General features: G+C 42.9%; 1 protein-coding gene across 1 annotated transcript in view; it reads left to right on the top strand.

The window, feature by feature from the left end:
- Positions 1–27,017, top strand: part of APOO (apolipoprotein O) — a 998,307-nt gene that overhangs the window by 916,391 nt on the left and 54,899 nt on the right. The window contains exon 8 of the mRNA XM_086934508.1: positions 25,488–25,584. Within this exon, the coding sequence (XP_086790634.1) occupies positions 25,488–25,544 (57 nt within the window). The 3' untranslated portion in view covers positions 25,545–25,584. The remainder of the gene's footprint in view (positions 1–25,487; positions 25,585–27,017) is intronic.

Raw genomic sequence — 27,017 nt, 5'->3', positions numbered from 1 at the left:
AGTTCAGACATGGCCATATGCAAATCAGTTTCGACCCTGTGCCTCATGGGAACATTCCAGCCCGAACTGCCAAGCCATGTCCTCCCTGGACCGGAGTCAAGCATCCTACGACCGGTTTCTGGCTATCAGCCTTCATCAGCCAGGATAGCTTGATTCCAGTGGCATGGAGAGCACGGGACTCACATCTGTTATGTATTGTCTATTGTCTATTAATCTACCAGACAATTGAAAATAGAGGGATGTGACCATTGATTTCATATATTTGTTTTGTGTAGGATGAACGAAAAAACATTGTGGAAAACAAGAAAAAGAGACAAAAATATTGGTGTCTTGATAAAGATGGTATTATAATTTGGAAACCGTTGGAACGCGTCAACGCTGTTGGGAACACAATTCAAGGATATGACACAATCTAGTTGATTATTTATTGGATCAAAACAACAACTGTGTTGTCCCAGAGCTCCTTTGGATGTGTATCGGTATTAGATAAGGGTTACGTCTAACAGTTGTTTTGTCTCTTCTTATGCTGGTCATAATTGGAAACTGTTCTTTTACAAAAAATACAGTTTTTAAATATATTGGTAGTAGTTGTAGGAAGGAGGAATTGAGTTTTTACGATGGTATAAGTGTATAATGTAATGTGATTTTAACTGTTTTGTAAAATGGAATGAAAATACCAATGTTTTTTTAATAAAATGTATTGATCATACTTTCAATGTAAGATTCAGTATTTTAAGTGCTTGTTTGACTATTGTGTTTGAACCAATTTGGGTCATGGGAATTGTTTCTTGTCTTTCTTCTAAACCTCCTTTCCTTTCTGTCCATTTGGACAAGGTGGTTTTAAGGACCCGTCCTTCTTTCTTGCCAAAGGTTGTTACGCCCTTTCACATCGGGCAGACCATCACTTTGCCCACCTTCTTTCCGCATCCCTCGAAAGAGGAAGAGAGTCTCCACCGTCTGGACCCAAAACGTGCGCTCTCGTTCTATCTGCAGCGCACACAATAGTTCTGCGTGGATGACCAGCTCTTTGTTGGCTACGTGGACGCCAAAAAAGGTTGGGTCGTGCACAAACGGACTATCTCTCAATGGGTCGTTCTCTGCAACAAGGCCTGTCACTCATTGGCTAAGATGGAGCCTCCTGTGGGTCTGCATGCCCATTCCACCAGGGCGACAGCAGCCACTATTGCTTTGGGACGTGGCAATCCCTTGCAGGACATTTGTCAGGCAGCTACGTGGGCCTCGCTGCACACGTTTACCAAGCATTACTGTGTTAACAGTTAAGTCCGGAGAGACTGCTTCTTAGGCCGTTCTGTTCTCCGTGACTTTCTGGTGTAATCCTGTTTGCAGTCCCACCACCGAAGTTGGTATTGCTGGGGTATCTATTCTAAGGTAAGGAATCATTCACTAACATGTCTCTTTCAGATGCACAAGTTACTACTTGTGTAACAATATATCTGTAAGAGACATTAGTTAGTGATAGACTTCCATCCTCCCCGTTCTGTGAACCGATTACTAGGGTTAAGGTCATCCCTTTTAGGGCCCTAGTTTCAATGCACCAGTGGTCAGTATCTTGTATGGCTCTGCGTTCCTGGCGTGGAAATTCGTGTACAGAACTGACGTCCGCACGCATGGGTGGCACCTAAGTAGTCTCCGTGACGTCATCTCAGCGCATACGACGCCAGCGACGGACGCGGAGCCGCAGGACGCCACCTACTGAAGCGCAGGTGTACTGCTAAGCAAAACTTTCCGGATCCAGTCTGACGCCTGGGGATATTCTAAGGTAAGGAATCTATCACTAACTAATGTCTCTTACAGATATATTGTTACAAAAGTAGTAACTTGTGCAACAAGATCAAAACGGCATAAATCCAATTAGTGGAACTTGAGATATGGATTTGTAAGGAATAACCTGTAAAATTGCGCTTAGAAGCAATAAGCGCCTATTTGGTATATCTAGTCGTGCTGGACCGGGACATAGTCAAACGTTCAGGCCGACCACATTGGAGAGCGGGCCAACTACAGGGTCCAGGCTTGGTCCCCAAAGAAAGTACCTTGTTGCGTTGACAATGGCTTTCGTTGTCGCCTCAGGCATGCCCGAAGGGAGACACAAGAAATGGGCAAATTGGTGTTTCAGGCATTTATTAAAGCAAATGGATTCTAATGTAAAATAGGTGTGCTGCCCTGCGCTGCAATGATTAGTAAAAGGAAACAAAGCATTGTAAGCAGCATTACAAAAATGGTGAAAAAGATGAATAATTCAACCATTATGATTATTGCATTGATTATATGAAAACATATAATTTTATTTCTACCTAACACTACTTATCCTAGAGAGAATAGGGTGAATGCAGTTCTGCCAGAAACCTTGGAGTGATGTAATTTCCCATTTATATGTGTGTTTGTTTCATCTACAAGCCAGTCTGGTGTAGAACAGACCGCCATCCCTTACAGGAGAGTAATGAGATTCAGCTGGGCTGGAATTCAGGCATAGGGCAACCACGACAAACAATGGAAATGCTCCTCTGTCAAACAAAGGCTTAGGGTAGTTTATATAATGAAAACTGGACCCATTTGCACTGTACTTGAGTTCAGATCCGGCTGTCATTGTTGAGTCTACCAATTCAGAGCTGTGTCCGAACATACATAAATATGCAAGGACAGTTTGCGCAGTGTACTTGGCCTTGGACAAAATGTTCAAAGGTACCATAATGGGCTTCCGAAAAAAAGTATTTGTAATTAAAACACTTTCTGAGTACATTATTGCCTGCAAACAAAATGTGCTAAAGTTCATCGTCTAAAAGGATGTCAACTTTAAATGTGAAAACGGGAGCGTTTGTGCACAGGCCCTATGAACCTCACGACACACACTCATTGTCTATAAGGGGACTTAAAAGCTTCAAACTAAATAAAAAAACATATCCACTATTCATAATTCAGATATTTATATAATGGAACCTAACATTTTTAAAAGCTATCCCTTTAATAACAAAGCGTAAAGAAAGCCAAATTGCATTAAAGGCAAATTTAAATATACACAATTAATATCTGTATACAAAAATAAAGTTTTGCAATAAAAAAGATGCCAAATTAAACATTCTCGAAACTCCAAGAATGTTTTAAATGTTCTGAGAGTCAGTAGAAACCATGTTGTTTCCAGTTTCTGTAGACAATGTTTTCGTTGGTGCCACAATCGCAAGTTCCAAAGAAAAAGCGTGTTTGTGTCCAACGCAATCGGCAGATGCTGAAGGTGTGACAGCCAGTAATGCATTTGCAGAGGATGAGCCAGGGCCCGAAAATCCAAGAGCTGAGGCATCCAAAGAAGCTCATCATATGCATTTTTTGGCAACTGCAATAGCATAGAACATCTCTGAAATGGTTTTTTAATGGACCCATCAGCAGTTGCATATTCTTAAGTTGTACTGGTTGCATTTCAAGGCATATATCTAAGGTACAGTCGAATGTACAGAGCAAACAGAGTAACACAGGCTGAACACAATTTAACCACAAAGGTTGAAAGGACATGGATCAGTTGTCATTCAGTTCCTGAAGTAAGGGTGAGCCAAAGTATTGTATCATGCGATCATGACACATCAGCACATGTGGTAATGCTGTTCCATTTAGCCGTTTGGTGGAACATTCATTATGGAGCAACAAAAATAGAAACAGGATCCTGACAACCAGAAATAGATTGAGTGGTATGCCTCCAAAGACTCTGGAAATCAGGGAGTGATTGAAAGATTGACTCACTGCAGACCGTCTGAAAAGTACTAACCAACTCAGATCCAATCACTTTGAAAATATTTACTATTCTCGCAGTATTTGAAGCATTAAATATGTGGTGCGCCAGTTTTTCAGAGTGTTGTGGGAGGTTAGTGCATAGCAGCAATTGTATTTCAAAAGACCTTGCAACTTGAAGATCAAACGTCTCTCTTGTAGATGTCAAAGAAACTTCCTTCTGAAACAATAAGGCTTTCAGTCTGCTCAGACTATCAAATATTCACAATAAAAATTGAAAGCCAAAACGTCACTCCTCTAATTGTATGAGTCAGTGGAAAAAGCACATTTATACAACAGGTCATGACCCTGGAAACCATCTCCATATAGGGTACTCTCAGACTCATCCTACAGCAACCTTAGTCATTCGACAGCATATAACTTCCATTGGAAAGTATTCTGAATACCAGACTAATTACAGTAGCTGGGGAACCCTTCAGATAGCAAGCTAACGAATGGGCGAAAGTGTTCTCGCAGTCTGTACCACTAAGTAAAAACATCACTTTACCCATTCCTACCCCTGTAATCCAAAGGTAGCATCCTTGTCTCATGTGCAAAGATCTACCCTAACGATTCACATCTGCCTACCTGAAAGAGTTTTAAACAGTACATAAAGTGAGATATTGAAATAGGCAGAGAAATAAATCCATCAGTTAAGCAATTGGCTGATGATGTTTCCGCCACAGTAAATGGCAATTTGTTCTAAATGTTCTATGGTTACCATTGTGTATGTTGCGTCTTTCTCTGCCATGATTTTCTGCCACGTTTTAAATTATGTGGCACAAGTAAATTGGTAGCGTTTAAGGGCTCACAGGGCATGTGGCCACTCTTCAGAGTCTCTAATGTCCAGCTTAATAGCAAGATAGATCTAAGCTGACTTTGTCCGTGTTGTAGGCGGGACATGTCACTATGTATGATGTCAGTAGCTGTCAACACAATGCTTTTCAAAGAATGAATTCTAGTGGCTAAAGTAGTCATACTATTGTAAACTACTGCTAAAGCCTTTTCTAAATTTCCTCTGTCAACTTCACGTATCAACTCAGCAGCTTTCTGCTGTGAAACCTTCCAAAGCTCATAGTACATGGTATACAAAAAGTGTCTATGACGTCGCTTTCTGGGACCTAATAAAAATCTTGTAAATCCATGTCATCAGAAAGGAGGGACAAGTGTTTTGTCACCACATCGAATGTGGGATGTTGAAACCATTGAAGGCATTTTCCCACTCTATATGTTGTGACAACTCCTGAGTGTTGTCTGCACATAACATGGGTCTGGGCTGTTTATTCTAATACCCTTTGTGTTGTTCAAAAAACATGCAGGACAACCATTAGTATCTAATGGCCACACTAGACACCACTCTGGACTGGAATGTGAAGAATTGCATGTACCATTCTGAAGCATACTGCGGAGGTGTTCCTCTGTATAATTTTTAATTGTTGCCAATTTTCACAACTTCCAAATGTGGGTATCTTAGCCAAGCCTAGGCAGGATGTTTGGTGTACAGTTTTGTTCAGAATTTTTTTTTGTTTTGGTATTAGACACATTCTAAACAAATCCTCATTGTCTTGAACTTGGCAATCTTTTGATCCCCAAACAGATTTTAAATCAACGTTGTCTTTCCTAAAGCTTTACCCTTGCATTGACAACTGGGGAATAAAGGAGGCCAAATAAACAAATTTTGTTTAGGTCCGCACATTTTTCTTTGCCCCGGAAGGGAGTAGTTTATAATAATAAGACACTAGGTCTACAGGGTTATTGATAATTTAATACGGCATACTAGCTCTGTATAAATAATTTTGTGCATAGTGATGGTAACAAGACATTTTATCATAATTGGATGTACCGCTATATATATCCTCACTTTCAAATAAAGTATAATGCTCTAGCTCAGAAATCAAAGACCTGACAATATTAATATCCCAATCATCAGAGATGCTGCCAGGAATAATCGCATCCTAAATGAGAACTTGAATACATGCGGTATTTGTAAAGTCTCTGTAGGACCACCCAATCCGTTAACTGAGAACAAAAAGGGAGCTATGTAACTCTGAGCTGGGTTTGGCTCTAAGGGAGAACCATTGAGTGTTTAGCAAGTCCCTCTGCAACTTAGCCCCTACCAAGGACTATCCGAATATGTTGGGGATGGAGAGGGGATGGCTCCTGAAACAAGAGAGTTAGGTTGCCGCATTGTTCTTGGTCCTTGGCTATATTGGCTTAATGCTGTGACATCTGAGATCTAATGTGATTTCAGGCCCCCTTGTTGTTTGTCTTGAGAGCTCTGTTCTGTTGCCGACACTCTCATCGGAATCTGGTGCTGTTGGTCTCTCTATATTACGCCATCTCAATCTGTATCTAACTTATCTGGGCCTCCTGTTGGGCCTTGCCGCTTCTATGTTGGATTCGCCCCTTGCGAGAGGGGGATTTGGGCCTCCTCATCTTTGCTCTCTTCTCCGTCCACTCCCAAGATTGCTGAGGTGTGTAGAAGAAGGAGCAATTCTGAAAGTTCACCTTCAAACAAGCCAGGTACCCTAGCATATATTGGAGCTCTAAAGCCTGTTGCTTTTGCTTTACCTCCTCAAAGGATTTGCACATTTTTTAAAATATGTTTTATGAAATCTAGAAGGATTGTTGTCTGTGATTCGAATTCAACTTTTTTGGCTCTGCTGGCAAAAGTTAAAATGTTGTCCACATGTTTATAGTTCAGAAGTGTCCAGATGGTGGCTTCTGCACCATCTCTAATATCCTCGTTACTTCTATTAGGGCACTGAGTTTTTCCTTCATTTTTACGATCGATTCTTCTGCCACTGTAACCCTGGTCTCAGTTGCACAGAATGTCTCAAAAGCCCTTCGTAAGCCGTGGCAACGCTGCAATATATCCAATTCCACCTGTCTGATCTTAGTTTCCAGGATGGGTCTTCAGGATTGTATGGCTTGTAGTATAAGGTATGTGGAGTGTGCATCTTTGGACAATGCGGCTGTGAGATCAATCCATCTGCCTGCCCGACCTGGATCCTATCAGCCGCTGTTGACACGGTCTGCCACCGAACTCTAAAGACACGCCTCCAAGAAGCCGGAATCCAAGAGAAGGCCCTCGACTGGACCACGTCCTTCCTCTCTGGCAGAACCCAGAGCTGAACTCGGACAAGATGGAGGTGCTCATCCTTGGAACCACCCCTTCAGCCTGGGACGACTCCTGGTGGCCGACTACACTGGGAACAGCACCAACACTCACCGACCACGCATGCAACCTAGGATTCGTCCTCGACTCCTCCTACTCCATGTCGAAGCAGGTCTGCGCCGTCTCCTCCTCCTGCTACAACACCCTCCGCATGCTCCGCTGGTTCTACATGTGGATCCCGACAGAAACCAGAAGGACGGTGACACAGGCACTCGTCAGCAGCAGGCTGGACTACGGCAGACAAACACCTGCGTCGACTGCAACGCATCCAGAACGCCTCCGCCCGACTGATCTTCAACATCCCCCTCCGCAGCTACATCACCCCCTACCTGAGAGAACTACACTGGCTCCCCGTCAACAAGAGGATCACCTTCAAGCTCCTCACCCACGCGCACAAAGCTCTCCACGACGCCGGACCAGCCTACCTGATCAGCAGACTCAGCTTCTACACCCCCACCCGCCAGCTCCGCTCGGCTAGCCTCACCTTCTCCGCTGTCCCCCGCATCCAGCGAACGACCTCCGGAGGCAGATCCTTCTCCTACCTCGCCGCCGAGACCTGGAACATCCTCCCCACTCACCTACGGCAGACCCAAGACCTATTTACTTTCAGAAGACTCCTCAAGACCTGGCTCTTCGAGCAGTAGCGGCACCCCCCCCACCCCTCAGCACCTTGAGACCCTCACAGGTAGGTAGTGCGCTCTACAAGTATTCTGATTGATTGATTGACTGGACGTGACGTCAGAGAGAAGGTGAAGCTGGTGGCTTTGCCTAGGTGCTTTGTCGGGGGGCTATCTTTCCCCATGTTGAATTATGACCTAATTATGATTATCAGCAGACAATGGTGTCACCTCATAGGTGAACCTTGAAGGACTTCCTCAAAAGATAGTTCTGTCTTGTGGATGTCATCAGATCTCTTTTCCCTACACAACTCCAAGAGCAGCTTACACTGGGGACTTAAAAGATTACTGCATCTGTGGGCACCACAAGCAGTCCTGTGCCGAAGCGCAGGATAGGCCTCCATCAAGGGATGCTATTTTTTCATGTTTTTGCGCCTTATTTTAATATCGCCAGTATTAATCACTGGCCTTGACATGGATGCTGGACAGGTCAAATGTGTTAGTCGTCCCACACAGTCAATACGGCAGCCCTGCCTCATCTCCATGTATTGTGTTCCTGAGGATAAAGTTCCAGGGGCCCAGGTGCAGTCAGGACCCTCCATTGTAATTGTATTGTAATTGTATTTATATAGCACTTACTACCCCTGATAAGGCATCAATTCATTTTTGGCGATTAGCACTCTACTCCGGAACCCATAAAGGATGAGTGTTGAATAAGAATAGTGAAATATGAAAGTAATTTGAGTTGTGGATATGTTAGTCAGTTATTTGGATTGAGAAGGTTAGTGAAGGGCAAAGGTTTGCATTTGTATAGCACTTGTTACCCTTGATGGGGATTTTAAGCACTTTTTTAGCGAGTAGCATGCTACTCAGGAATCCATAAAGGATTAGTGCTGAATTAGTATAGTGAAATATGAAAGTAATTTGAGTGGTGGATAGGTTATTCAGTTATTTGGATTCAGAAGGATAGTGGAAAGAATAGAAGAGGGAAAAACGTTTGAATTTATATAGCGCTTGTTATCCCTGATGGGGTGTCGAAGCGCTTCTTCGGCGAGTACCACGCTACTCCAGAACCCATAAAGGATTAGGGCCCGATTCCGATGCCGGCAGGAAGGGCTCTGACGAGGGTCAGCCCTCCTGCCCGCATCATTCACTGCGGTTCGGATTCCTTTCCGACCGAGCAATTCCGATGGGCTAGGCTGGAAAGGAATCCGACTCGGTCTTCTGGATGGCCATCGGAAACCCTTCATTCCCATTGTTAAGTATAGGATTGCTACCGAACAGGGTTCGTTGCATCCTACTTGCAGGTCTGGAACAGATGACAAGAGGTCGTGCGGTTCCAGTTCCTGACCGACATCGAACGGACTCTGGTCCGTCCGACATCAGAATCAGCCCCTTAGTGGTGAATTAGTATAATGAAATATGAAAGTAATTTGAGTGGCGGATATTAGTCAGTTATTTGGATTGAGAAGGTTAACGGAGGGATAGAAGAGGGAAAAGGTTTGCATTTATATAGCGCTTGTTACTCCTGATGGGGTGTTGAAGTGCTTTTTTGGTGAGTTGCACGCTACTCCGGAACCCATAAAGGATTAGTGTTGAATTAGTATAGTGAAATTTGAAAGTAATTTGAGTAGTGGATATGTTAGTCAATTATTTGGATTGAGAAGGTTAGCAGATGGCAAAGGTGTGCATTTATAGAGCACTTGTTACACTTGTTGGGTTTTTGAAGCACTTTTTTGGCGATTAATGTTTAATTAGTACAGTGAAATATAAAAGTAATTTGAGTGGTGGATATTTTATTCAGTTATGTGGATAGAAAAGGATAGCGGAGGGATAGAAGAGGGAAAAAGGTCTGTATATATATATATATATATATATATATATATATATATATATATATATATATATATATATATATATATATATATATATATATATATATATATATATATATATATATATATATATATATATATATATATATATATATATATATATAGCGCTTGTTATCCCTGATGGGGTGTTGAAGCGCATTTTTGGCGAGTAGCACACTACTCCGGAACCCATAAAGGATTAGTGGTGAATTAGTGTAGTGAAATATAAATGTAATTTTTTTTTTTTTTTATTGAGACCAAACATTTAGACAGTTCCAATTTACAATTTAAACAGCAGAATTGGTTATACAAAATTCATACCAAATGAAACAAACAATAAATTGTCAAATTAGGCAAAATGATAGCACAAATACATTCTTATCAATTAAGACTGAGGAAAACACATTGGAAACAAATGAAAAAGATACTAGTGCTAAAATACAGTCCGAACAACGCTTTTTTCTTATCCAATCCATTCGGCCACAGGCGCTCAGATTCGGGTCGCAAGTTGCCGCCGTCTCCCCCCTTTACAAGAAAATGCAGAAAATTCTAAACGATGTATGGCTAACAATCTTGCCCGCCACTGTACAAATGTGGGGGCTTCCGAAGAAAGCCACTGAGAAGTAATACATAGGTGAACCTGTGACATCGCAATAAATATGAGAGCTGATTCATTAAAGGTGTTGCCACCTACTAATATATTACCTGCCTCAACCCCAAATATCACAAGTGCCGGTGTTATTATACATCAAATCTTAAGTGTAGCATTAATAAAGTGCTCAATATAATCTAGAAAGCCACGTAGCGATAGGCAGGAATAAAACATATGTGTTGCATCGGCTGCCAGCAACCCGCATCGAGCGCCATGAAACTGCTGGTGAACGTGCGCTGTACAAATACTTTTAACGCAACATGTATTTTCTTTTGTGGCCCCCCATTTTCCAATCTTAGCAGGCGTATAGTATAAGTCCAGCATAGACATATAGCTTTGGGTTTTAAGCGAGCCAGATACTATAACCTGATTAGCTAGTTCTATCTCAGAAGTTAAATCAATACCTACCATACCTAATTTCACTTCCCACTTGGCGTTTTGAACAGTCAAGTCATCCGGAAGTGTTGATAAAATATATTGGTACAGATTGCCTATTCTACTTCTCTTTTTTGTCAACTCAATAACAGGCACTTTATCCAAAATGCAAGGATTTATCTTCAAGTATTTTTGGATAAAACTTTGAATTTGTAAGTACTTAAAGAAGTCACGTGAAGATAACTGAAATTTATCCCTTATTTCACTATATGTTAGGACAGCAGCATCCTCGGCCATGTCACCCAACCCATAGATACCTTTGTTTTGCCATCTGTACATAACGTGATCCCGAAAGATGCTGGGAAATATTCGAATAGCTTTAAAAGGCGTATATAAGTTCATATTTGGAATAGTTAATTTCCTCCTAATCATTCGCCAAATAGTATATGCTGCTAACAAAACCTTAAAGCGGGTTCTCTTATAGTAGCTAGGTTCAAGGACTTCAAGTAGAATACCTTTTGCAGCTGAACCGAGCCCAATCTCATAGATAGTTGGAGTGTTACATATGGGTATGCTCACTTTAACTCCACATAACAGCACTCCCATTACCTGCAGCATTGCAGCCCAATATAACAGAGCTAGATTTGGAACCGCCCAGCCCCCTCGATCTCTGGGAAGACACATCGACTTAGCTGCTCTACGTGAGCGCCTATACCCCCACAAAAATCTATAGTTAAGTCTATCTGCCTTTACCAAGCTTGTTTGAGAAAACAAAAGAGGAAGGGTCCTAAACAGATATAAAAACTTAGGTAGAATTAGCATTTTAATAACACCGCATCGTCCATATAAGGATAGATACAGGCTATCTAGTCTTTCCAGTTTTTTATTGGCTTCATCTATAACCGGTAGGATGTTTAAATCCGGTATACTATCTACTACAGAGGTTATACGCACCCCTAAATACATGGCATCAGGAACCATTGGGGCATCTGAAATGGCCATACCAGGTGTCTGAACCACCTGCTTCTTTGAAACATTGAGCTTGTAGCCTGACACTGCCCCAAAATGCCCTGCCAATTGCTTAAGTTCACTAAAAGCAGACGAGACTTCAGATGTTATAACCACTATATCATCTGCATACGCTAGCAGCTTATAAGACATATTGCTGATTATAGGTTTTATACGCTGATTAGCCATAATCTTAGAGAGGAAGAGGGTCTATGTAAAGGTCAAACAACAGGGGAGAGCAAGGTCACCCCGGTCGCGTGCCCCTAGTGATAGAAAAAGGACGAGTCTGCTGGCCGGAGATACGAAGGTGTGCTCTTGGGGAAATATACATCGCACAGATTGCCTGTATAAATTCTTTTGGAAATCTTTTCCACTTCAGGACAGCCCACATGAACCCCCAGGAGACCCTGTCGAACGCCTTCTCGGCGTCCAACAGGATCAACCCGAGAGGTGAGTTCGTGACTTGAGCCCAATCTAATAAAGCTATGGAGCGTCTAACATGGTCAGCAGTATCTCGGCCAGGTATACATCCATGCTGAAACACAGAGACCAGAGGGGTAATCACCTGTGCAAGTCGACTGGCCATTATTTTTGAGTATATTTTAGAATCACTATTGATTAGAGAAATAGGCTGAAATGATGATGGTAATAACTCAGGTTTGTCTTTTTTTTTTTAAATAAAAGTATGGTTGTATTTTGCCATGATTCAGGTACTATAGCCCTCTGGGCTGCTCTTAATACCTCCAAGAAGACCTGGCCAATTTCAGGTAGAAACACCTTATAAAACTCCAATGGCACTGCATCTGGTCCACAGGCCTTGCCATTAGCCAAAGATTTTACTGCAGTCTCGACCTCCTCCCATTGAATGGGGGTGGCCAAATGCTCAGCCTGTTCAGGAGAGATAATGTCAGTATCAAGATCTGCTAAAAAAGTTTCGGCAGCTCTCTCGGTGTTGAGACGAGTGGTATCTTCACTGTATAAAGAGGAATAAAATCTTAAGAAGACTTTGTTGACCTTTTCCTGTGTTTCATGAACTACTCCATGTTCATCTTGAATTTTCACCTCCTGACTCTGAATGCTCCGCTGACGGAGTCTCTTAGCCAGAACCCTGCCAGAATTCTCCCCAAACTCAAACATTTCTGTACGATATTGTAAAAACTTTAACGCAAGATCCTGCCCAAAAGGCTCCAACCACACAGCCCTGAGAATCGCTACCTTTTGTAAGCAGGGAGCTATATCATTACCATCCTTGATATTTAAAGTCAGTGCTATTTCTGCATCCCGAAGTTCTCTAACACCATTACGCATCCCTTCTTGTTCTAATTTCCACCTGTAAGAAGAGAAACTTTTAGTCTCACCCCGTAGCCCAGCTTTCATTGTGTCCCAGACCACTTGATCTGTAGCAGATCCTCTGTTAATATTCAGAAATCGGACTACCCATTTTTAATATGTGAGCGATACTCCTCATCAAATAAGAGTTTCTTATCAAAGGTCCAATCTCGAGGTGGTTTTCCAACTCGTGGCCAAGGATATTCAGCGATCAGTGGATTATGGTCTGAGAGAAGTCGTGGTAAACAAAAAATAGTGCTAACAGATGCCACCTGTTTAGACAAAAAAACAAAATCTAGCCTGATGTTTTTGTTATGAGGAATGGAATAAAACGTAGAGCCATCTTCTGTTCTCTTATGCAGATACCATAAGTCTGTAAGACCATGCTCCTGAAGAAGAGCCTGAAGGGCTTTAAAGACTTTTGTAAAATCCACATCGCTTGGCATATTAATGTTCATATCTCCACAAAAGAGTAGTGGACTAGGCCATGCTGCCAGCTCAACATCTAGATATTCAAACACATCAGGGTCATCTAAATTCGATCCATACACGTTGCAGATTGTTAACAATTTCCCACCAATGCACAATTCCACTATAGCCCACCTACCCATTTTATCGGCCAGTATCCTTTTACATTTACCCAGGCCGACCCTTGCATATATAGCGACCCCTCTAATCATAGATGTCTGTTTAGAGCAGGCTAATATCTCAAACCCAGGAAGCTTCAAGCATTCCCGCTTCCCCCATGGAATATGTGTCTCCTGTATACAAAGTATATCTACATGCATGAAGTCAACAATTTTACGAAAAAGAGCCCGCTTTTTAGCGTCATTGAGACCGATAGCTATTTTAAATGTAATTTGAGTGGTGGATATGTTATTCAATAATTTGGAGAGAAAAGGATATCGGAGGGATAGAAGAGAGCGATCCGTCAAGTGGTCTATGCAGATTTTTGAATTTTTTAACATCACTACAGCCCGAACCGCTGAACGCAATTAAACCAAATTTAGCAGAAAGCTAGATTTTGGTACGGAAAGCAGGCTTTTTCTGATTTGTTGTACATCTGTTCACCAGTTTCAGAGATATTTAAGTTAAAAGAATATATCAGCGAGACCAAAATCCTACTGACACCTGCTGAAATTTGATTGGCTGCCAACACTTCAACCAGGAAGTGTTGGCAGCCATCTTGGGACTCGATTGAACCGAGTCCCACAAAAAATATAAAAAGAAAAAAGAAACGGAGGCAGGGTAGAAACACCCTGAACCCCTAGGCCTCTTGGGTAGGGAATGGGGTCTCACTGGACCAGAAAACTAATTTCTTTTGATATTTTTGTTGTGATCCATGGATCCCGACGAAAATGGGTGGAAAAAAACAAAGCAAGGACTCTTGCGCTTTGTTCATTATTGGCCCCCGGGAGTGCCAGGGGCATGAGGGTAATGAAGGAGGGGGGCTCATGGGGCCCCCCCTCCTAGGCTTAAGAAAAGTCCTGAGGACCTTCACCTCTTATGGCCACTGAACAATCGAATTGCAGGCCCCCGCTCCCCCGCAGACCGGCTTATCCCCTAAAAAGTAAATGAAAATTAGGAGCGGGCGGGCGTGCCGTGCAAATTCCCTGGGGACCACCACCTCCCAATAGCAATATTGATACAAATGCGGGGGTGCCCAGCCCCTTTGCAGCCCCGTAGACGCCACCACTGTGGGGCACTTAACAATCAAAATGTGCAAGGCCCCCTCAGCCCCCCCCCCCCCCCCCCCCGCAGCCCCAGGGACTGCCACCTCTTTGTGGCAGTGAATGTAAATTAGGGGTGTGGGAGCTGTGCGGCTGCCACAGGGACCGGCACCTTACTGGGGCACTATAGTATACAAATGCTGGAGGCTGCCCAAGCCTCTAGCCCTGGGGACCACCCCCAAACCGGGTTAGTAATTGTAAATTGGGGACTGGGGAGCTGTGCACATATATTATTTAAAAAACAATGCAGGGGAAGCTCTGTAACCTTCTCCGCAGCCCCGGGTACCGCAGCCTCCCAGGGGCACATACAGAATAATTAAAGGGGTCCTTTGCAGACCCCCAGGGACCACCACCTTCCCGGGGCTACTTAAAAGAAAAGAGGGGGCCGCGTGGCCCCCTCATGGAGGCGTGGATAGCCCTGGGGATTGGCACCCCCAGGGCAAGTCTAGCAGTGTCCTGGGGTGCCCGCCCGGGACATTCCAGTTTGCTATGGCTTACCCAAGCCACAGCGAACATTGCTCTGCTTCGAGTAAGCAAGAGCAGAAAATGCTCTTGCTTACTCGAAGCAGAGCAGAATTGCTTTTGAACAGTGGGAGATACATGTTAGCAGCTCTCTCTTTTCAAAAGCAATGCTGGCTCCCGCAGATAGCTAGCAGGGATCACGGAGCGTTGAGCCTCCCCTTGGGGTCCCTGAAGTGAGAAAATGGTTGCTCTGGGTGGGACCAGGGCAACCAGTATTGTGGCGAAGCCCCGGGGCCAAAATCAGCCAGGGAGGGGGCCAAGGGGGCCCCCATCCCTTGTTTCATAAACAAAAAATGTATTGAAAAAATAAAAGGTAGGTCCCAGGTGATGGGTTCCCCGCAGTCAAAATCGGCCCTGGGAAGGGCGGGAGGGGGGGCACGTTGCACCTTTCTTTAATTTAAAAAAGATTTTAAAAAGAGAAAAACCGGGCCCTGGGGATGGGGTCCTCAAAGCTGTAATCTGCGTGGGAGGTGGGCCAGGCGGGCCAGGCGGCCCCCCTCCCTTGTTTTGTAAACAAAAAATGTAATTAAAAAAATAAGTCAGGTCCCAGGGGATTGGATCCCCCGGGGCCAAATATGGCCAGGAGGGGGGGGGGCACACAGCCCCCTTTCTTTATGATAAAAAAAGTTCATTCTACCGGCATGAAGCCGGAGCCTCCCCCTTTCTCCACCACTCTGCAATAGCACCTCCTGGTGTGCTTTTGGTTGGGGGATAAAGACCTCCTGTGACCTCCAGTAAATCCCACACAGCCAGATTCCTGAGAGGTTATCGGAGGTCACGCCTCCTTTCTCCACCACTCTGCAAACACGCATCTCTGCACACTGCTGGTGGGGGGATGACGTCCCCTTGCCTCCTGAAAGACTCAGGGCTTTGGACTAACCCACATGTTGGGAATCAGGAGGACATGTTTTGAGTAGAAGATATGTGCATCCACAAAAAAAGAGTTTCCCTCCACGCAGCTGTGATAATTTTGTTTATTTATCCAGCTGCCTAGGCTTGAATTTTCAGGGGCATCCACATGCCAATGTATTGCTATTAAAGTGTCTTAGATAACTACATAATTGATGGTGTTTTCTCTAGCAGCAGCACAGATGGTAGGAAGCAATCATTAACATACATGGATTTTTAGGTCAGGCTTGACAGTGCATTTATAAGCCTGACCAATTAGCATTGCCTATGCTTGTTAATATACTTTATTAAAATCCATATTGGCCATCTATGCAAGCATTTGTGAACAAATATCACACAATGGTTTTTGAAAAAGTGTAACAATACATTACAATTTATTCATTTGACGGACGTGGATTTAGTTTTGATTTATAGCCTCAGATTCCAAGTTGTAGCTATGGCACTGGCCAATACTTTTTTTTTATTTTTTTAAATTTTTTGTCCTCATTTGCCATGACCTCCATCCACTACGAGAAGCCAGCCACCATACGTGTCCACCTTGAGGGGCATAAGAGACTTTCATCTCTCATGTCCCAGCTTAGGCACGATTTAATAATAGATTGTCGGGAGACCAAATCTCGAGTATATCAAGGTGGGAGCGGAGAGGTGAGGGCGTAGCCCTTATTGCTCCAGCCAACGGGGTTCAACCTGACGGACTTGGGTATTGTTCAAGTGGGGGCCACTTCCCAAAGTCCCTAGAGCATACTCTGCATAATCATAGGACCCGGGGGGAAAAGAAAAAAACGACCCGTAAATCCTATCTCTAATTGAATAACAAATCCCAAAAGGACAGATTCCTTTTACTACACACTCTGGTCAGATCTAACTTGGAAATTTCATACAACGACATTAGCCAGGCTGCGTGCAGTGGAGCGTTGGAGTCCACCCAATGTTTGCATATTTGTCTTCTTGCCAGAATAATGGAATAAAAAAGGAAGTTCTTTGCCTGACCGGTTACACTTTCCTCCAATCCAAAAATTATTAAGGAGAGCGTGATATTCAAAGGTTTATTTAGGATTGACTCCAGGGTAGCCTTTACTTCTTCTCAAAACCGACTAATAGCGGGGCAGCCCCTGAACATATGAATATCCGAAGCTGCTTCCAGACCACACTTATTGCATTTCTTATCTCGTCCATAAATCCTCGCACTGAAGGGACAATTCCTTCCCCCATAACTCATCTGGTAAGGTTAATTCCCCATCCACCTCCTCCACTATATTCCAATACCAGAATGCCACCTCCTTACCCCCCCCTCGCCTTTCGACCAGTTGTTGTTCCAAATAGCTATGTTTCCCGAGTTGGGGACCCCTCCTACTTACTGCTCGGGCCCAGCTATCCATCTGTATAAATTTAAACCTGGATAACACCGGCCCAACCCTGTCCCTTAAGACCACCTAGTCCTTTACCCTTCCGTCAACCAATAGCTCTCCCCATCTGGTTATCCCAGCATCTTTTAACGGGATTGCCAGGCTGTCCTGCATGCATAGTGGCTGCCCTGGAGAGTCCCATACCGGGCCAAAGTTAGAGTAATAGTGTAACCAGATTTTCTTTTTCATCTGCGCCCAATTTATTATGGCCGACTGCAAAGTCTTCAATCTTACTTTCTTGAAGTATTTCATATCTCCAAATTTAAATAGAAATCCGTCCAATGTAATATCCATTCCCGTTAGTATAGCCCTGTACATAATCCTCAAGGATGAACTTACTGGAGTTTTAAGCAGCATCCTTGAATAAGTCAAATGAAATGCCCAAGCAATGCCAGCCCTCCCTTCTCCCTCCTCCTTGTTAACTTTTTCCAGGCAAGCCTGGCAGTTTTATAATTCCATAGGAATGAATTTATCTCGCGCTGACTTTTTTCCAATTTTTTACCATTAAACGACAAGGGGATGGTATTAAAAATAAAGGTAAACTTTGGAAGGATGGACATTTTGACTAGGTTTATTCTCCCAAGAATGGATAGTGGAAGAAACGTCCAAGCTTTCAACAGTTTCCTACCCTCACTGGCAACCCGGTCCAGATTGGTCTGTGCCAAAATAGCTACATCTTAAGTTATTCCTATTCCCAAGTATCTCATAGATGATACCACTTTTAATTGGGAATCATTGACATTCCAGCTCATAATCTCAGTTTTACTGGCATTAATATCGTATCCAGAAATTCGACCAAGCTCCTCTGCCTTCTTTATTACAGTTGGAAAAGCTCTATCCGGATCAGATGTGTAGATCAAAATGTCATCCGCATAGAGCGCTATCTGCTTCTCCCACTCTCCGAATACAAAAGGAGGTATGTCAGCTTTCTCTCTCAACCCTTGAGCAAACACCTCGATGTACAAGTTAAATAGGAGAGGGGAAAGCAGACAGCCCTGTCTGGTGCCTCTGGTTATTTCTATCGGGTCTGTCAGGACTCCATTGACCAATAATCTAGCCCTTGGGGCCCTGTACAATGTCTCAATGGCCCTACAGAACACCGCTCCCAACCCAAACTTCCTCATCACCTCCACCAGATAGGGCCAACTGACCCTATCAAATGCTTTGGTGGCGTCCAACGTTAGGGTGGTCAATGGGAGTGAGAAGGTGGTCGCGATATCTATCGCTCCAACCAGGTCTCGGGTGTGGTCTGCCAACTGGCGCCCCCTTATGAAGCCCCTTTGGTCCGGGTGAATTATTGAACCGATTAACCCCCCCAATCTGTCTGCCAGAATAGATGTAAAGATCTTGTAGTCATTGTTTAAGAGGGAAATCGGTCTATAGGACCCACATTCTAACAGACTTTTTCCTGGCTTAGGAATAAGGACGATCGCTGCATCGTTCCAGGAGTCTGGTGGGTTCTCCCCGCTCTGAAGAATACTATTAAAAAGCGCTGTCAATACTGGAACTATAACAGAGCTTAGTACCCGATAAAGTTTTCCAGGTAACCCATCCGGGCCAGCCGCTTTCCCCCTCTTCAAGCGTCCTATCGCTTTCTCCACCTCTTCCTCTGAGATCACCCTCTCTAGTTGAGTCCTCTGCGGTATTGACAGGGCAGGTAAGGCGATATTATCTAGCCACCTATCCCTGTCCTCCGGATCATTCCTGACCTCTTCCTTATATATATTTTGGAAAAATTCTTGAAAAGCTGTCCCAATTTCCCGATCCGAAGTTCTAGTGACATTCTCCCCTTCTCGTTTGATTCCTCTAATGTAGTTTTTCGTCTGATCTGCCTTTACTTTCCATGCCAATACCTTCCCAGCAGCCTCTCCAAATTCAAAGTTGGAGATTTTACTTGCCTCCCATCTTTTGGTCAGCCGTTCCTGTAAAATAGTTTCAAGCTGATGTTTCAAATTGGTCCGCTTTTCTTCCTCCCTTGCTGATGCCATCGTGGTGCCCGACTTTTGATCTATTTTGGCCAGCTCCTGTTCAATATTTTTAATGGTCTCCTGATACACTCTCCTTCTGTACGTGGCTCTGTTAGTAATACAGCCCCTCACATAAGCCTTCATAGTATCCCATACTATGTTAATATCTGTAGAATCCAAATTTGTTTCCAAAAAAAACTTTGCCTCTGTTAATAGGTAGCTAGTTTCCTCCTCCTCAATAGAATCGTCCGATCAAACGACCAAGAGGAATCTTTTTTATGTTTAGCTACTTGAAGGTCAAAGACAATTGCCGAATGGTCCGACATATGCGAGGGAAGGTAGACCAACCCCTTTATCATGTCTTTTAATGAATAGCTAAAAAAAGCATAGTCAATCCTTGACTTGTGTTTATATTTATAATTTTGGAAAGAGACTCCCAATTTGCTTCCTGCCCCTTCCCTCCATACATCCGCCAGACCAAGATGTTTCATTATATCCAGCAAAGCTTGCCTTGTTTTCGAAGTTACTGATTCTTTTGATTTAAAGGACTTATCTAGCAGCGGGTTGAGAACTATATTAAAATCTCCAACCCAGATAACGGGATCCTGTAAAAGTATAAGATGATTCTGAATAATATTCAAATAGGTTGGATCGTCTTGGTTCGGTCCATAGTATCCCACAAGAGTGAATGTCATACTTTCCACTACTATTCTCGCAATGATCCATCCCCCTCTGAGATCCTCCTTATACTCCAGAACTTGAACTTTAGCTGATTTTTTGAAGATTATGAGGATCCCTCTTATATTTGCGGTTTGATCTGTGCATATAAACTTTTCTACCCCTTTCTGTTTTTTTAACATATCCCTTACCTCCTCTTTAAGTAAATGTGTCTCCTGAATGACAATGGCTTGCGCTGATGAGTCTCTCAAATATTGTAACATCTTATATCTCCTACTCCTCACTCGCAGGCCATTGACATTCCAGGATAAAAATGTTATGGAGGTCATCTAAGTTTTACTTTCCCCCCCTGTTTTTAGGCTCTGCCATAGGGATCTCATTACTAAGAGCTGAAATGACCCGCTTACTTGATGGGAAGTACCTCTAAAAAGAACTGCACAATTAACCTTTACAAGGTCTGACTCCTGAGGAATTTTAACGTTTTTTCCCTCCCCCCCCCCTTTGCTCCCCCTGCTCCCTCCCCACCCCTGGAACCCCCCCCCCCTACTTACACTAGCCAGGTGGTTGGCCAGTTTTACGTCTCCCCCCGTCCCTCCTACCCCGCTGTGCTACCATGTTTCCTAAATTTAAATAATAATAGATGCCGACTTGATCCCTCATCTTACTCAAATAACCAAAAGCTAAAGAGGAATATTAAAGCTAACTCCCCTGCTGATACACTCCTGTACCAATTTATACAACTGATATAGTGCTGTGTACAAAGAAAAATAATTTCTTTCTCACCCGTATTTTTTTTCTTTCGTTTTTTTTTACAATTATCCCTCCACCCTTGTTTGCACCATTATGTTTATTTATTTATTTATATTATTATTATTATTATTTTTCCCCCTATTATCCGCTTATCCGATTATAGGTATTGTGATTCTGATTCCCTACCTCCAGGTGGAGTTTTACTTACATTCTGTTATCCTAATGTATTATCCTAATAGAGAGAAAAATAGAGAGAAAAACCTACAACTAACTTATCCGTTTTAGCTCCCCCCTCTTGGGGAAAACATGGCGGCCGCGGGCTAGCGCGGCACGCACGTCTCTCCCGTCTCTCAGCTCCGCGGCACCTGATCTCGCGGTGAGCCGACAGAGACCTCATTGAAGGCAGTGGATCTCAGCTGACTATCGGCGGACTATTGGCGGACTACCACGGACGTTCACGGATACGTGGGAAAGGAATGTAACCCCCCGTAAAAAAAAAAGGGACAGAGGAGCGAGGAGCGAAGGCACCTGGCGGATTTGTGCGGATTTTGTTGGATTTGGTTGATTTTGTTGGATTTGGTTGATTCTTACTCCCCACTGAATCAGAAGCCAGAGTGGGGGCAGGAGCCGATGTGTCGGGCTCTGTGTGAGAAACCCCACCCCCGCCTGGATACCAAAGTGGAGAGAGGCAGCCGTGGAGCTCAGGCCAGGGCGTAGGGCAGCGGCGCGTGGACTCCTCTACTCAGGTTGGATGGGGGGAAGGAGAGGAGGGGGGAAGGCTGCACGGTGGACGGTCAGGCAGCTGCGGAGAACCGCACGGTGGCTGTACTGGACAGTGGGAGTGGAAAGAAGCACTACAGTATAGAAGAGGGAGAAGAAGCAGGGGGGAACCTAAGGAGGGAGGTACCGCCACAGAGCTGTATTCAAAGGCACCAACACCCACTGATACATTTCCTAAAGACACACCACAGAAAGGCAAGGGAAAGAGAGAGGGGAGAGGGAAGGGCGCAAAAAACATAAAAGCCTGTAACAAAATCAGAAAACCCGGAGGGAAAGGAGAGGTAGAGGAGCAGCCGAACATTGGTGGGGGGGGTAGGGAGAGGACTGAAGCAGGCTGGGTCTCAGATGGCTCAGAGGGCGGAAGGAAGGAAGGAGGAAGATATGTGAGTAAGGAGGGTGGAAAGAAAAGGGGTAAGAATAAGAGTGCACAAAACAGTGCAGTGCGGGTCACCCCATCACTCCGCTCCTTCTTCAAAGTGCTCCCCCAGGTCCTGGCAATTAGCAAGGGAAACCCTACTACCCATACAGACTTGGAGAATATGGAGGAAGTTCAAGTAAATCTGTCTAACACAAGAGGTAGTTTAAATGGAGGGGGAATAAATAGCAAGTCTTGTACCCCTGCGCTACCTTCGTTCCCACAAGCTTCAGCCCTTGTTGTCTCTGCCTCTTCCCCTCCTCACCTTCTCGCCTCCCCCCCCCACCTCTCTTGCCTCCGCCCCTACTGCTATCATCATTTCTGCTCAACCTCAGGCTCAGGCTCAGGATAAGGAGACCGCAAACACTACAAGGGATATTGAAATGGAGAATGGGGCAAATGGGGAGGCGGAGCCAAATAGTCCCCTTAAAGCTATCTTGAGCGCTATGTCAGCAATGAGGGAGGAGATTAGGAGCGATTTTGCTGTCTCTAAAGCAAATCAAAACGATATAAGAGCCGCATGTGAGACTCTAGAAAAAAAGTGGATGGATTATTTGAGAGAACGGAGAGTCTGGAGGGGGCAGTGGGGGTCCTTAGAGGCGAATTTGGAGGAGGCTAAATCCAGGATACAAATTCTACGGAGGGAAGGTGAAGCTATGAAGGAGAGGGTTGAGTCTTTGGAGAATTTCTCTCGAAGGAACAACCTTCGGATTTTGAAAGTCCCGGAGGGAAAAGTAGGAGATGACTTAAAAGCATTTGTGGTAGCTCTATTGAAAGACTCTCTAAAGCTGGAGGAAACAGCTGAACTACTTGAGAGGGATATCCAGCGGATTCACAGAGACCCCTTCCGCCTCAATCCCGGCAGAGTTAAACCACGCAAAATTCTGGTACATTTCCAGACTTACACACTGAAAGAGAAGATCCTGAATCTTGCACTAAAGGCCAAGACACTTAAGGGTACCGATTACATGTGTGAGGTCAGGTCAGATCTTTCGAAGGTCACACTAGATCAACAATGGGAGTTGGGGCAGAGAATGGAAAAGCTTAGAGCAGCTGGGGCCACGGTTCAGATGCGATTCCCCGCTTTTCTGCGGATAATGTACAATAATAAGATGTACAACATCCGATCCCCCTTGGAGGTGGATGAACTCTTGGGGAAAATGGAGGATAGTTCAAGAGGGGGGCACTGGCCAATACTTGTGTAAAATCATGACAGCTCAGGTTACTTTCTCCCCACTTAGAGCTTAAGATCTAGGCTTGCACTGTTGTGCTTCTACTTAGTAAGTAGATGTTAAGTGCAATAAGAAGATCTATTAATAGGAATATCTTTGTAGATGGTCAATTTGCCCCTGAATGAAACATAATTAAGAGAGATCCCTGAAATTGTGCTAAGCTGTTATACACATTGCACTTTATAAAACCTATTGGGGTAAAATGAGTTGTTTCTTACTGGTTAAGCTGATACCATTCTTTTTAAAATGTTTTAAACTCAAGTGAGATTTTGGGTTGTGAATTGTATTGAGTCACTGCTGGAGAAGTTCTAATGTTCATATGGTTGTATTTGTATAATGTATATGTGTGTGTGTGTGTGTGTGGTTCAATGGATCGAACTATTTATTGTTTTAGGATATGTATAATTTTCTATTTTTTTGAATTAGGCAATATGTGTAATATTTCTTTAAGAATGTTTTCTTGTAAATAAAGTATATTTTGACTGCTCCAATACATTGCAAGATGGCCATACATACATATGCAAACATGGGTGCCATCTTTGAATGTTTTCTGTTACATTTTAATAAAAACATTTAAAGAAAACAGGTTTTGGAAAAGCTGCTACCTCAACATCAAAGCCAGACCGGTTTGCTTTGCCAATTGTTAAAAATTGTTTAATACATTCCCTGCAAGCTTGCTTAAGAGAGTGACAGCAAATAGTACATATACAGCATATTTTATGCCTTTTTACGTTTGGATTAGAGAGAGCCATCAAAAAATCATATAATTAGTAATATTGCTTACACAAGTGACTTTGGTTGAGAGTCAATAAAATGTTAGGTCAGACACAGAAAAGCATACTTTCAGTGTGGAAATGGGTCAACCCTCTTTAGCTGTTTGCTTGGTTGAGAGCGTCTGTCTCATCTTGGATCACACCAAAGGACAGGCATTTAAAATTAAACTAGCAGTTATGTTGAATGATGACCTTTTGCCTACAAAAAGAAGTCTAGGATTCAAATGGGCAGCTAGAATGTGTGAATGCTGCAGCAATGGTGAACCTTTTTTGTTCATCCTTTTTCATGGTAAAGTTTGAAAGGAAGTTGTTGTTTTTGGCTGCCCAAAACAATGCTTAAGCTTTTTAGTAATGCCTTAGCTTTTTTGTAAGTTTAAATAGTAATTCTTTTGATGTAGACTTAACAATTGCCTGGCAAATATTAAAAACTGCGGGATATGTTGTATCCTGAAACAGTGTGTACTGTCTGTGTTCTTCCCTAATTAGTAACGAACAGATGTTCTTCACTTTTCTGAATCAATGATGTGATATCAACTTAATATTCATGCAGCATTATTATACTGTTATTGTTTGATATAGGGCTTCGTAGTGCAGTGTTACATGTAAAAAAACAGATGTTATTTTATAGGTTAAAGCATGTTTTTTTACATATGCTTCCGCATTTTTATTTTGTGCTTTTTAAGGGCCTTATTCAATGTTTTCTTGTAGTATGAAAGTTATTGGATCAAACTATTAATCGTTTCACTGGAAGTCTTGTAGAAAGTTAAGACCAGGCCTATTGGCTTTGCCAAAGGGTCTTTACATGTATCCCTTTATTTGTCACCACATCATTTGCTAAGGGGAGACTTTCTCTTTTTAATATTTAAGAAAAAATGTGTAACTAGGGTTCAAAGTTACTATCACATAAAATTGGCATCACATTTTATTCTGAACAAGCAGCTGACAAAGACAGCTTCCTAATTTTCGATCAGTGATAGTTTGAAAAAATGTAATACTCTGTTATATACTTTACTATAGATTTCAGTATACCCTATGAGGGTGATAGGCTCATTTCATCTTTTGCTAAATTTAAAAATACATTGAACAATATTTAAAGTTGTATTACATTTCAGTTTATAAGAACTGTCAATAACTAGCTCTAGGAGTACGTAATTCCATATGGGTATTGAATTCTCAGGGCCTTCAAGAGATGGTATCAATATATCACCAGCTTTCCAAAGACCTTAAACTCAAGGTATGAGTCCCATGTTCTAGTCTAGTAGATTCTATTGAAAGACTTTGACACATAATATTATATTCGTTCCTTCACCCGATATTTAAATAGTTATGTATAGATCCAGCAGGACCTCAACATGATTATTGCCATACTTTTAAAATACTGATTCTCTTGTTAGTTATGCATTGTCTTAAACTGCTGTTATGTGTTTTTAAGCACTTGGCATACAGACCACAATGGTCCAGTGCTTGATTACATTGACTGCTGTTCATTGCATTCTTTGTGTTTTTTTCCATTTCAAGTTCGAAGCTGTATCGAACAAACCAGAAGATACAGGCACCACGAGCGCTGTGGAATAATGTAAAACCGAGCCCATTTCAAGCACTACTCATTAAGTTTGTAAGTCAACTAAAAAATTCAAAGATTACTGTTTTTTCCTGTTAAATCTTAGATAGAGAGAAAGGTTAAATTACATTGTATATGAAATAGCGGCAGAGTAAATTTGTATAGGGTGTGTGCAGTGAAAATGTAGTACTGTTTTTTTAAATATGCTAAATTCTCCAAGACGAATCCTAAACTCTGTGTCACAAATGTATCCATATTCATGGATATTGCAAACATTAAAATATTTCAGTTCCCATAGCATTCGATACCACTTATCGTCAAAGTTACCTTCCAGATGTGAAACACCTGTGAAATTGCACCCACAAGTGAATTCGCCGAATGTATGATGTTACAACGCGATCATTTAGATTACGGTGCATTACATCGATGTCTTTACACCTCAAGTCGTTACAACGACTTGCGCTGTAGGATGCTGGACTTAGGAATAGTCTGATTTACTATTCCAATTCCAGCCTACGTACAGTAGGGAAGGTGTTGGTATAGTAAATCACACTATTCTTAGTCTATTGCGCCATCCAGCGCAAGTCGTTGTAAGGACTTGCGTTGTAAAAGCAGGGATGTAAATGTATTGCGGTGTTTTGACCACGTTGTTATGGTAATTTTCCGAATTTGCCCCTTCTTGCCAATGTTTTCTCAGTTGTGAATTTGTACTCCCCTCTATAGCACTACATCCATTTCTAGTTGTTTACACAATGTATAGCTCCGATATATTTTAATCCCAAGCTCACCTTTTTTGAACTGCAAATCCCTCAATCCATTGACGAAGGTCCCTCCTTCTTGAGATTCCTTCTCTTCCTATCTCTCATTCTCTTCAAAGAACCAGCCTCCATGGACACCATCACAACCCTGCACCTGTCATCACTACAGCTTTGGCATCTTGCTCATCTACCCCTCCCATCTTGCCTTACCATAAACCTGTAAACTTACGTTATAATGTAACATTAAATGCAAGGTAATGTATAGAAAGACTTGCAGGGAAAGTGTTCATTACATCCTATACCAACCACCTTATTTAGCTTTCCTGACTAAACAAACACAACAATACAATGACTAAAATCCCAATACCTTTCTAATCTCCTTCATTTTATGGAAAGCCCATTCATTTCATAACAAAATTACACTTATCACCCACCACTTCCACTCCCACCTATTAAACTTCACAGCAATCACAGAGACATGGATAGATTTAAAAAGAAACAACTGCTCCACCTGCCCTAGATACTGAACGCCCCACTTTGGTCCTCAATCCTCGGAGCAATCAAAAAGGTGAAGATATAGGTATTCCTGTTAACAAATCTCCTACAACTGTACCTATGTCGACCTTGTCCCACGCCCCACCCTTTCAGCACCATTCATCTCACAATTACTGCTCCATACAGTACATACATCACCATCATCTAACATGCAGCAAACACAATGGGCTACTT

The sequence above is a fragment of the Lissotriton vulgaris genome, chromosome 8 (genome assembly GCF_964263255.1).
Source record: "Lissotriton vulgaris chromosome 8, aLisVul1.2, whole genome shotgun sequence".
Taxonomy (NCBI): Eukaryota; Metazoa; Chordata; class Amphibia; order Caudata; family Salamandridae; genus Lissotriton; species Lissotriton vulgaris.
This window is presented reverse-complemented; position numbering and strand designations above follow the sequence as displayed.